General features: G+C 47.5%; 1 protein-coding gene across 10 annotated transcripts in view; it reads left to right on the forward strand.

Annotated features, from left to right (window-relative positions):
• The first annotated feature begins 6,184 nt into the window (after nt 1-6,184).
• Nucleotides 6,185-12,351, forward strand: part of ARHGAP21 (Rho GTPase activating protein 21) — a 127,933-nt gene continuing 121,766 nt past the window's right edge. For 3 of the 10 annotated variants that reach the window (XR_010339548.1, XM_012450138.3, XM_064368595.1), the window contains exons 1-2: nt 6,851-6,915; nt 7,807-8,249. Coding sequence is in view for 8 of the 10 variants with exons in the window: in XM_012450138.3 (XP_012305561.1) it covers nt 8,187-8,249 (63 nt within the window). In the remaining 2 variants the exon portion in view is untranslated. Of the gene's footprint in view, nt 6,501-6,850; nt 6,916-7,341; nt 7,603-7,643; nt 8,250-12,351 lie in introns of those variants that run through there. The other 7 variants (XM_021665426.2, XM_064368594.1, XR_010339547.1 and 4 more) reach the window with 5 other exon arrangements.

The raw sequence follows: 12,351 nt of genomic DNA on the forward strand, positions 1-12,351 counted from the left end.
CCAGGAGGCCTGGCTCAGTGGCTCAGGCCTGTAATCCCAGCACTTTGGGAGGCTGAGGTGGGTGGATCACCTGAGGTAGGGAGTTTGAGACTAGCCTGACCAACAAGGAGAAACCCCCTCTCAACTAAAAATACAAAATTGGTCAGGTGTAGTGGCGCATGTTTGTAATCCCAGCTACTTGGGAGACTGAGGCAGGATAATTGCTTGTACCTGGGAGGTGGAGGTTGTGGTGAGCCGAGATGGCGCCACTGTACTCCAGCATGGGTGACAAGAGAGAAACTCCATCTCAAAAAAACAAAAGCTCCAGGAATCTCCTCTAGAGAAGTTTATAATCTAGATAAAAAAGGAGATAATATTTAGCTAAATAAGTTATTTTTTTCCTATAATATATACATGTAACAAAAGAAGATTGTTTATGATCAAGTAATGGCAAAAAACAAAGAAACAAAAAAACCAAGATAAACACTGGTACTCTAGTCCAGAGGAGGAAAAGATGACCATAAACTGAGGGCAGAGAAATTATTCAAGAATATTTATTGTGTGTGGCACTTTATTAGGCATCGTACATAATGAATTAAATAATATCATTGCCTTCTAGAAATTAATAATTAAGGATAGTAATCATGTGTAGAGAAATAATAAGATGTATATTTAGCAATGCAGAACATTAAATTAGTAAATCATTTACAATATTTGTTTAAAAGAGATGAAGGAAGAATCCTAGAAATTGTTGAATATGGAGAATCGTCTTCTCTCAGTTACAATAGTTATATGCCTTGCAAATGTGGTGGGATTTCTGTAGCTCTTCAGTTCAACATGAAAATCTTTTGCTTTTTTGTCCAGGTATGGTGGCTCACGCCTGTAATCCCAGCACTTTAGGAGGCCAGGATGGGTGGATCACCTGAGGTCAGGAGTTTGAGACCAGCCTGGCCAATGTGGTGAAATTCTGTCTGTACTAAAAAATACAAAAATTAGCTGGGCATGGTGGCACATGCCTGTAGTCCCAGCTAACTGTGGAGGCTGAGGCATGAGAATCGCTTGAACCCAGGAGTCAGAGGTTGCAGTGAGCCAAGGTCGCACCATTGCACTCCAGCCTGGGTGACAAAGTGAGACTGTCTCAAAAAAAAAAAAAGTATTTTGCTTTTTCAAGGAAATATTAGTAGGTAATGTGTCTTTTTGGTAATGTATGAATAAGACATAAAATCTGTAACATTTTCCTAAAACCAACAAAACAAACCCCTTACTCTTCTGAGGGCCATTGGTCTTAATATAGTTTTACAAATGCTTCAACCCAAATTACAAATTTAATTTGTGGAATTCACTAGCAAACACTTGTGCTTCTCAGAATTGGCAGCTTCTGTTAACATATTCAGAGTAGAAATCATTCATAGACTATCACAGAATGACCTTACACACCAGGGACAGGGATACTTTGACTCTATTTCTGGCTTTGACATTTTTTCCCTTGATAATGGTTCACCAAAACAATCTTATGTCATCAGCAAAGTCAAAACTTGCCTTTTGAGGATGTAGTTCCCATCTTCAAAAATGTCTTGCCTAATTTTTAGTGTATAAGGCTGTCTTGTAGTTTTATTAATACAGCTATGGTAATTTCAGAGGCTATTTCAAAGGATAGTCTAAGAAGTTTGGTTATAGGAAACGCACACATTTATTAGCTATACTCGAAGGAGGAAAATAGCCTTTCGAAGCAAACAAAGCTAGACTTACTGTTAGCTGTTGTTTATCCATGATATTCAGGGATAAAGAAAACTATCAAGATAGCAACCAGTTAGTTTCAATCTCCTTTCTGTTACAATGACCTAAAACCTATTGTTTCACCAAATCTCTGACCGGAACTGCCAACCAGGAGCCGAAGGACTAAGTTTGGCCCCCTTTCCTTTCTCTTGCCCTCCCTCTGGTGGGCAGTGTCCAGGATGGGCTGCTAAAGAGAATTCCAACGGCTTCCACCTTCCATCAATTACGCCAATTAGCCTTTGGAATGGAGAAAGACTGGCTGTGGGCCTCCTCTTTCCGGATGCCTAGGGGTGCCACACCCACATTTTGGTCTGAACAGAAAGCATCCAAATGATGACCAGGCACAGTGGCTCATGCCTGTAATCCCAGCACTTTGGGAGGCCGAGGCGGGTGGATCACGAGGTCAAAAGATCGAGACCATCCTGGTCAACATGGTGAAACCCCGTCTCTACTAATACAAAAAATTAGCTGGGCACAGTGGCGCGTGCCTGTAATCCCAGCTACTCAGGAGGCTGAGGCAGGAGAATTGCCTGAACCCAGGAAGCGGAGATTGCGGTGAGCCGAGATCGCGCCATTGCGCTCCAGCCTGGGTATCAAGAGCGAAACTCCGTCTCAAAAAAAAAAAAAAAAAAGAAAAAAGAAAAAAGAAAAATTAGCCAGGCGTGCTGGTGTGTGCCTGTAGTTCCAGCTACTCAGGAAGCTGAGGTGCAAGAATCCCTTGAGCCTGGAGGGCAGAGGTTGCAGTGAGCTGAGACTGTGCCACTGCACTCCAGCCTGGCTACAGGGTGAGACCCTGTTAAAAAAAAAAAAAAAAAATCCAAATGAGAGCTCATATTAAATATTCTTGTTCATGGCTTCAGAAAGGAATAGACCTAATTTGTAATGGGGTTCATATATTCCTAAAGAGTATCAATAAAATGTTATAAACAGTAGGGTTCCTGTTGGCGAAATAGTAAACTTCTGCTTCATAATAATATTTTATTTTTTGAGATGGAGTCTGGCTCTGTCGCCCAGGCTGGAGCACAGTGGTTCAGTCTTGGCCCACTGCAACCTCTGCCTCACAGGTTCAAGCAATTCTCATGCCTCAGCCTCTCAAGCAGCTGAGATTATAGGCTCGTGCCATCACACCAGGCTAATTTTTGTATATTTAGTAGAGGCGGTCTTTCACCATGTTGCCCAGGTTGGTCTCAAACTCCTCAAGTGATCCACCTGCCTTGGCCTCCCAAAGTGCTGGGATTACAGACATGAGCCACTGCACTCAGCCCATAAGAATATTTTAATTTAAATAATGTTTTTTACATTTTAAAAGCTTCTTCTGTTGCCCAGGCTGGAGTGCGCTGGCATGAACACAACTCACTGCAGCTTTGACCTCCTGGGATCAAGTGATCCTCCCACCTGAGCCTCCTGAATAGCTGGGACCACAGGCATTGGCCACCACACCTAATTTTTAAATTTTTTTTATAGAGATAGAGTCCCATTATGTTTACCAGGCTTCTGGAACTCGTGGGCTCAAGTGGTCTTCCTGCCTGGGCCTGCCAAAGTGCTGAGATTACAGGCATAAGCCACCGCACCTGGCCTTAAATGTCTTCACATCTATTATCTCATTTGATTCTCACAACAGTCCAGCAAGATAGGGAAGGTGCTGTTACAACTCAGAGGCCCAGTAGAAGCCCAGGACACAGGTTTTCTAAATCTTAGCTACGTGCCTTTTGCACTTCTTCGTCCAGATAGCCTAATACACTTAAGATACCTAAGATAGTAACTTACAGCAGTTCTTAAAAACAGTTCCCAATTTTGGAACATCACAATTATATCTGTCCCAGGAAGAGTTAAATTGGCACTCAAAGACCACAATAATTAACACATAGTTAAGTGTTGTTATTATTAAAAACCCAAATTAAGAGGTAGTATAGTGTTATCTTTTTTTTTTTTTTTTTTTGATACACAGTCTGGCTCTGTTGCCCCAGCTGGAGTGCCACACTTGGACACGGCTCACTGCAGCCTTGAACTCCTGGGCTCAAGCCATACTCCTGCCTCACAGCCTCCCGAGTAGCTGGGACTACAGGCGCATGCCAGCATGCCCAGTTAACTTTTTGTTTGTAGAGGCGGGTCTTCCTATGTTGCCCATGCTGGTCTCAAACTCTTGGACTCAAGCGATCCTCCCACGTCAGCCTCCCAAAGGACTGGGATTACAGGCATGAGCCACTGCACCCAGTCTAGTATAGCGCTGTGAATAAAAGAATGGACTCTGAAGCCAAATCCCCTGGGCTTGAATCCTTGCTTCACCATCCACCTATCTCATTATGTTGTGAGTAAATACCTAGCAGGTGGCAGTTAATTTGATAGCTCTAGTACTTAGACACATAAAGAATAATTTGCCCTAAGTTATGAGGTAAATGATGGAGTTGGATTGTAATCTTGATTCTTACGTCTTATTACCTCTTATAGAAATATTGCCTCTCTAGATTATTTTTCCATAATTCTTAAAATGTGTTTTCCTTCCTTTTCCTTCTCCTTTCATGGCCACATTTTACTCTCTTTTATTAAACTGAAAACCTTTTTCATAATCAACATTTACAAAAATTTCTAGTGCAAAAATTATAACTCAAATGTCCTCAGCTGTTAGGTACTTCGTTTATGCTATGCATGCACATTTGCACGTGTAAGTTGTTTTGTGCTGTAAATTGTTTTTCCCTTCTGGACATAGCTCACTAGCGGTGAGCTACTTGAACCTTGAATTTCCATTCATTTCTTGTTAATTTACTTAATAGTATCTCGCACTGGATACAGCTGTAACCAGTGGGTTATTCAGTAAATTACCAACTGACTGGCAGTCCCTCCTTGTGTTTTATTCTATGTTTCTTTTCTTGATTATTAGCTGACTTGTTTGGTGAGGGGCTGTCAAGAACATGCAAATTTCACAGCCGTATAAAAATTACCTCGTCAACGTCTTTCCTTGAATTGAAGCAGAGGATTTAGTTGTAGATTTGGTTTGGCACCTTCCACTCTAAGGAAGATGTAAAAACTAAGGCGCAGGTACTCCGGCTGCGGGGAGTTTTTGCCCCCGCTACCCTGTCCCCCATAAAGAAACAGGACCTCAGGTGGTGGGCGGGCGTGGGAGGAGAAGGGGTGTCTTTAAGTCTACAGGGGGGAGTGTAGCAAGAAAGAAGGAAAAGGTAAGCGGACTCTACAGCTTCTAGGTTTTGTTCCCTTTTTTTTCCCTCTGGACGGTGGTACGGTGGTAGCAGCTCATCAGACACAATAGCTGGCAGTCCCCCACCGAAGTGAGGATAAAAATGACCCTCAACAGCACCAGCAGGAGCACTGAGGAGGGGAGGGGAGTGTGTACGGAAGGGGGCGAGGATGAGAGTGACAAGGTGACAAATGTTGCCGCCGACCGCGAGCAACTCCCCTCCAGCCCCGCGAGGCTTGGAGTCGGGGAGCCACCTCCCCGGAGCGGGGCGGGGTGGGAAGGGGAGGCCGAGGGGGCGGCGGCCTTCACCCGGGGGCGGGGCAGAGGGCGGAGGGAAGCTTGATTTATCGGCCTCTGATTGGCTCCAGTTCTCTCATCGCGTCTCCCGATTGGGCAATTTGCAGCGGGAGATGTTGTGAGGCGCGGCGGGGCGGAGCGAGCTGTCCGGGGTCTGTGACAAGGCCCGGGAGCCGGGTGGGGAGGGCGGCGGTTGTACCGCGGCTTCGGAGCCTCTGTGACCTGGAGTGTGGCGGACAGAGAAGCGCAGCCGCCTCTCCACAGTTCCGTTAGCCGCGCCAAATTTGCTCAGCCGTTCTGCAGAATTTATACAAGGGAAAGAACCGAAAGAGCAACGTTTCGCTAACTCCCCCCCTTCCCACCGCGGGAAGAGATTTTGCTGTGGGGCGTGAGGGGACACTCCCTTATCTGGAAGTCCCACGTCTCGTCACAGCTTCATTGCCTTCCCGCTGTTAAAAAAGGGGTGGGAGCACAATTCACCAAGCCCTGTCCCGCGGTCTAGGACCTTTGATCCCTCGAGTTTGCAGATATCGCTGTTCTAGGCTTGTCCCCCTCTCCACCCCTGACGCCGGCCACCAGGTCTCCCTTCCGCGGGAGCAAGCCCATCCTTGGCCGCTGCCGCTCAGCGCTCGGGAGTCTGCAGGGGCGGGGAGGGTTGTGTGTGCCTGGTTTTGGGGTGCTGGGGAGGGGCGAGGGCTTGTAGGTCCCGCGACGCACGGGGAGGGGGCAGGCGGGCACCCCCCTCCAGCCCCCGGCTAATCCCTCTTCTCCAGTGTCGGTTCCCCGGGCCCGTGTTATTCAAGACAGAAAATATTCAGCCCCAGAGCCTCCCCTGGGGAGGGGAGGGGAAGGAGGTGGAGTGGGAGGAGGTGGATCCAGGGAGGAAGAAGCGAGAAATCCGCCCCCGGGAAACAGCTCCGTGCGGTCGCGGAGCGAGGCGCTTCTGTCACTTGGCGTTCGCGGGCGCCGGAGCGGGGCCCCGGCCCGGCCCGGCGAGGCGAGGGGAGAGTCCGGCGGCCGCCGCCCCGCCCCACGCCCTCCCGCGGCGGCCGAGAGCCCGGGGCCGGCCGGGGCAGGTCGTGGCGGTGCCTGGGAGCGGCCGGCCGGGGGCGGCGGCCTCGGAGCGCGGCGGCGGCGGCGGCGGCGGGCAGCGCGGGATCGTCCTCCTGCGGGGTCCGACTCGCGCTGGGCGGGCGGGGCGCGCTGTCCTGGAGCCGGCCAGCCCCGTGCGGATCCACTCGTCCCGCTTCCTCTGGTGCGTGTCTGGTTTCTGTTCCGTCTCAGCCGGGAGGGCGCCGCGCTCGCGGGCCGTGGAGAGCCCGGCTTGCCGCGGGCTTCCTCCCTTCCCGCCACCTCAGGCCACCCGGCCCGGCGCTGGCTCGGGGCCGGAGGGAGCCCGCGGCGGGCGCCCGGCGGGGGCGGAGGGGCGCGCCAGCGTGTGCAGAGCGAGGGCGGGCGGCGGGGCGGAGGAAAGGGCACAAAGGCCGGCGGCGGGCGCTGGGGTCCGGCCGGCCGGCCGACCGGCCGTGGAGGAGGGGCGCCCGGGGCCGCTCATGAATATTAACCGAGCCTGCGGCCTAGCGCGTCCCGGCCGGGCCCGGCGCCCGGACCGCGTCCCCGCTCCAGCTCGCCGCCGCGCCTCGGCCGCCCGGCCCGAGAGGGCGGGAAGGGTAAGGCCCCCTGTTTTGTCTCGTCCCGGGACTCCCCGCACCTTTGAGAAAGTCCTTATTGGGGCCGCTCTACCCGGGAGCTCCCGGTCCCCGACCCGCCTCAGGAAGGGGCGGGGGAATCGTGGGGAGGTGGGTGGTGGTTTGCTTTTTCCTCGTTTTTTTCCCCCTAGGTGGCCACAGGGCAAACGGTGTCGAGTTGTAGTTGGGGAAGCAGCCGCGACTTCAGAGTTGCTCGGGTGTAGCTCCGGAATCATGCCCCGGAGCGGGAGCGGCGCCCGCGTCGCGCCCGCGTCCCACCCGCGGCCGCGCACGCCTCCCCGGCCGTCCCCTGCCGTCCCCACCCAGCCCCGCCGCGGGCCAAGGAAAACAGCCGCCTCCTCGGGGACGCCGGCCGGGGCGGAGGGGTGGAGGGGCGGCGCCCGAGTCACCCGGAGACGCCGTCGAGCCCACGCCGGCCCCAGCCAGGCTGGCTTTGTGCTTGCGTTTTTGGGGAGCGGAGAGGAGCGAGGAGGGGGCTCGAAAAGTGATCCCATTTCAGCCTGTTGGGGGAGAAAACTTCCCCGAAGTGTCCCTGTCTGGGTGATGCAGAAAGGAGCATATACACCCCTCTGCTCTGCCCAGGAAAGACATGAATTAAAATGCACTTGAATGGGGAACGTTTTTTCTTGAAGGCTGCAGAACAGCCAGGTGTGTTTGACGCAACCGCTGGGCATTTCTGAGGTTTCTCGTTTTTAACGCCCCCTCGGATTTATAGGCTTTTTGTTTGTTTGTTTACTGTAATTTTTTGTTTGTTTCGCACGGGAGGAAACGCGAATTTGGTGTGGACATGTGGGCTGGACAGTGATAGGCGCCTGGAGAAAGTTCATGACCTTTAACTTCTCCTTTTTCTAGGATCTCTTTGGGAGCTGACACTCGAGCCTTCACGACCCATTCGGATTTTTCCAGGACTCAGGAGTGGCACTGGGAAGCAGGGGACCGCTTTCTGCCATCGGCCTCGACACTGGTTGCTAAGAAGACCTGTCGCCTTTGTTTTTAAGTCTCCAGAAATGGAAGAAGAAGGCGAAGTCAGTTGAAGTCACGAGAAATCAGCGAGGCATTTGAAGGCGCTTCCGGAAAACCTTCATTCCCTGGCACGTTGTCTGTGTCACCAGCCCTGCCCCTCCTCTGAGCCCTGCTGCAGAATTCTTCTCCTTCGGGTGTGTGGTGGCATTTCCCCCCACCTCCAATGTGGACTCCAAAGGATTTGTCCCTTCTTTGTCATTTGAAATGAAATGATGGCCACGCGTCGGACTGGTCTGCCTGAGGGAGATAGTGACAAGCTCAAGGCTTGCGAGGTAAGCGCGGAGCCAGCGTCCCTGGCCGGCAGGGCGGTGGCCTGTGTCTTCAGCGTACTGCAAGTTGGGGGTCACTGGCCACCGGGCCTCACCAGGGCTTTGAGCTGGTTGGTGGGAGCGCCCCAGCTTAGCCAGTAGCGAGGTGAAGCCAGGCCTCGTCTGTTTCCAGACCCCGTGATTCTTTTGCAAGAACATGTCCCACATTTTGGAATGTCCTCATCTTGGTCACCCTTTCTCAGAACCAGGAATTCTCCCATCTCTGTGGCTGTGGATACTACAGGCCTGAGAATGGGCACCTCTGTATCCGTTTTCTTTCAGCCTCCTTCCAAGATATTTGGAGTAGAGCTGGTTGGGGGTGGCTTTGAGCGTTTTGTGTGTCTGTGTCCAGGATTTGCCCTCCCAGGTGCAGAGAGGGCAGCTAGTATGGTTTTGCACCTGGAACTTTGTCTTCTTTGGTACTGACGTGGGAGGCGGGGCCGGGCTGCTATTGCTGCAGATCTCTACTTTGGGTAGAAAAAGAAGTGTATTTCCGTGAACAGCTGAAGCACAGCCTTGGAAAACGACCTTAAAGAGTCTTAATTCCCACTCCCTGAAAAATCTTTACTGTTCTCTCATTTATACCCTCCTTTCACTGCTCTGAAGTTCTGTGAGCTGCTCTGGGGTGTCAGGTGGGTTGCATTGCTGGTTAGGGTAGCATCTACCATCTTTCCAAGGGCCCAGAGATTTTACTTCACCCTTCTGAAAGTTTTTGAGCAGGCAGGACAGAAATCATAGAAAATACATTGATTTATGACATCCATATCTCCTGTTGCCTGTCCCCTTTTTTTTTTCTTCCTTGTGTTTGGAGATTGAAGTATTTGGAGTTTACCTCTATTATGAATATACTGTTTATTATTGGCAGTTTCTGTAATTTGTTCTTTAAATGGACTGCATATTGTTATCCTTTAAATTTTACTTTTGATATGCCTATGTTTTCATTGAAGGGTTGAGGATTTCTTTAGACAATAACATACCCAAATGCACCCTCATTCACTATCTCATTTTCTTTTGCACCGCGTGTTAAATTTTACCTTTCCAGCCCTTGAAACAAAGTCTGGCCTTAAGTGTGTGAGTTTTGGCATTTTAGTAAAAATGAATCAGAAGTTAAATTTTGGTTCATAAAGCATGCAGCGAAACTTGCTTCATGCAGCTTACTTCATGCTGAATTAGAAAGTTTATGCAGAAAACGCTGTGAGGTACAGTGTGCTATTACTGTACAATTTATTGGGCAGAACTATAGGTTTACATTTAGAATCAGTGTTTTACTTTTTGACATCTGTAAACACCTGCTTGCAGGGAAAAGCATGATTTAAGTAGAGCACCACAATCCTCTGATCACGGTAAACCATAATAACTCCTTTTGGAAGGCCTACCTGCAACCTGGTGATTGCTTAATGTGTATTGCAGTTACATAATAATACGTATTGTGGTCCTGAAGCCTTATTTGTCATTGTCTTGTGAATACTTTAATTAGCATTGTATTTGCATTCTATTTGCAAGAACTAATGTTATTTGATTTTTTTTTTTTTTTAGTCATTTAAGAGATGCCCTGAAACCAAGAATTTAGACATATCTTGTCCTTGGCTAGCAAGCAGTGTTTCCAGTTTGTTGCACACTTGGCTTTTATTAACAATGACAGTTATGTATTTTTTAACGGCTGTGAAATTTGTTTTCATTTGGACCTTACTGCTGGCGTGAATATATTGTTTCTAGTTTGGGAATGAAGAAAACACAGTATCATCGGTGTTTCGCTCATGTGAAATATATACACAATACTTAGGTTTGGTATTAAACTACAGTATTATTTGACTTTCTAAAGAATAGGTATTTTGCTTAGATTCTATGTGGAAGTGGAAATAAAGGGTCTACATACTGTCCTCATAAAACGTTTTAAAAACTCAGGGTTGGTAATGAAGAGAACTTGTGTACTTATTGCCTGTGTTTAGTTGTGACATGTTTTTATCGCTGATTTATGCTTCTGATACACATTAAATCTTGTGAATATTTTTTAGTAATAGAGAGTTGCCAGTGAAATACTTTGGGTTGATATTTAGGTTTTTGAAGACTGCACTTAATTTTTGTCCTCAATTTTATTAGAAGCACTACATTCTACAGTGGTACTATTATTCTTTAAAAAATTTTTAGAATCGATAATGTGTTTGAATAATACATTTATTATTGCGTTTTTAACAAAGAGATGAGCATTCATGTCTTAATAGTAATGCTGTCAGTCAAGAAAACCTAACTTTGTAAGACAGAAGATATCAATGTAGTGAATTAATAGTAGTCTCCGTTTCATGCTTTATCTAATTAGCCAACTCCACTATCTCTGATTAAGGCCTTGTGCTTTGTTGAAAAACAGTCAGAGATTTCTTGATCATCTGAAGCATTACAATTTAATTGTGTTGATATATGTATACATTTAGGCCTCCCCACCCCAGGATATATGGGAAGGTTCAAAACAAACAGTTCTCTTCAAATAAGATATTAGGACAGTTCAGTAGAATATGTCTTGGCATTATACACTTAGGGATGGTCCAGATTGTAGTCACACGAATTAATGTACTTTATACATCTCAAGGTGTATTTTTAAAACTTGATTTCACTCAGTCTGAACCTCTTAAGTGATTTTTGGGGAGTGTGTGTGTGTTTGTCGTCTATGAAGTCCTCTGACACCAGTATCCTTGAGAACTTTGGTCACAAAAATCACTTTATATAGATTCTTCTGTTGAATCCTCTGTGATATTATCACCCCTTTTCATATCATCCATATAGCTTCATCTTTTAAGGTTTAACTTTTTTTTTAGCCAAAGAAGAGGAAACTTTCCCTCAGCTTTCTAAATCAATGATTTTTTCCCCCATTTCTATAATTTATTTCACTTTTTATCTGTAGTCCATACTATTGTCCAGTAATAGGATTTTTGACCCTTTCACTGTTTACTATTAAACTTTTTACTAATGCAAATGAACTTATTTTTGTTTTGCTTCTTCACCTGGGCTAAGATTATCCATAATTGAAATGTATTATGCTGATGAAATACACTTGTTGGTTGATTTTGGAATAGTGTAAACAATATGATAAGACGTTTTTCTGGGTACAAGTTTGTATGAATCCATGCATTGATTCTTCCTTCTGGAATGCTGGACAGTTTGCTTTTGCTTTTATCCCAGACTCCCTGGTTCCATCTTGGGCTCTCCCTTTTCTCCTCCCTTCCTTTCTATCTTCTTTTCCATCTGCCTCTTTTGTAGGGTTTTTGTTCTTCTTCTTGTCCCATTGTTGGTTTTATCCAGAGCCGAGCTCTTTCCATTCCTTTATTCTCTTTTTCACTCCCTGGGTTTTATTTTGCACTCTCCTGTGTGCTGGTGACTCCCTATCTACACCTCTGTCTCATGCTTTATGGTTGACCTCTAGACCTTTTCAGCCAGTTGCCTATTTACCGAACATTTTAGGGGGATATTCCCCAGGCATTGCAAACTCATCAGATTTCACCCCTACCACTGACCTTCCCTCTTCCTGTGCACCTTCTTTCAGTGAGTAGCCCTACCATCTATTTATTGGTCCAAGTGAAAAACTAGGTCAGTATCCTTGACTCTTGTGACTCATCATTCCTCATATGCAAAGTCTTGTGGAGTCCACATTCCCAATACCCACTGCTCCCACCTGAGTTCACATCATCACTGCCTCTCTGATGAACCACAGAAATAGACTCCCTGTGGAGCATCCCAATAACCTAGCCTTGTCCTCCTACACAGCTCTTTCCTACCATAATCAGAATGATCTTCCTGATGGGCAGATCACTTGAGGTCAGGAGTTCTAGAACAGCCTGAGCAACATGGTGAAACCCTGTCTCTACTAAAAATACAAAGATTAGCTGGGTGTGGTGGTGCACGCCTGTAGTCCCAGCTGTTTGTGAGGCTAAGGTATGAGAATCCTTGAACTCAAGAGGCAGAGGTTGCAGTGAGCTGAAATCGGGCTACTGCACTCCAGTTGATCATTCTATTACCTCCTGTAAGACAGTTTTCTGTCTTCCTATCTCCTCTGAAATAACGGTAATTTGGCCCC

The sequence above is a fragment of the Aotus nancymaae genome, unplaced genomic scaffold, assembly GCF_030222135.1.
Source record: "Aotus nancymaae isolate 86718 unplaced genomic scaffold, 86718_ANA_hifiasm-v0.15.2.pri h1tg000077l, whole genome shotgun sequence".
Classification (NCBI taxonomy): domain Eukaryota; kingdom Metazoa; phylum Chordata; class Mammalia; order Primates; family Aotidae; genus Aotus; species Aotus nancymaae.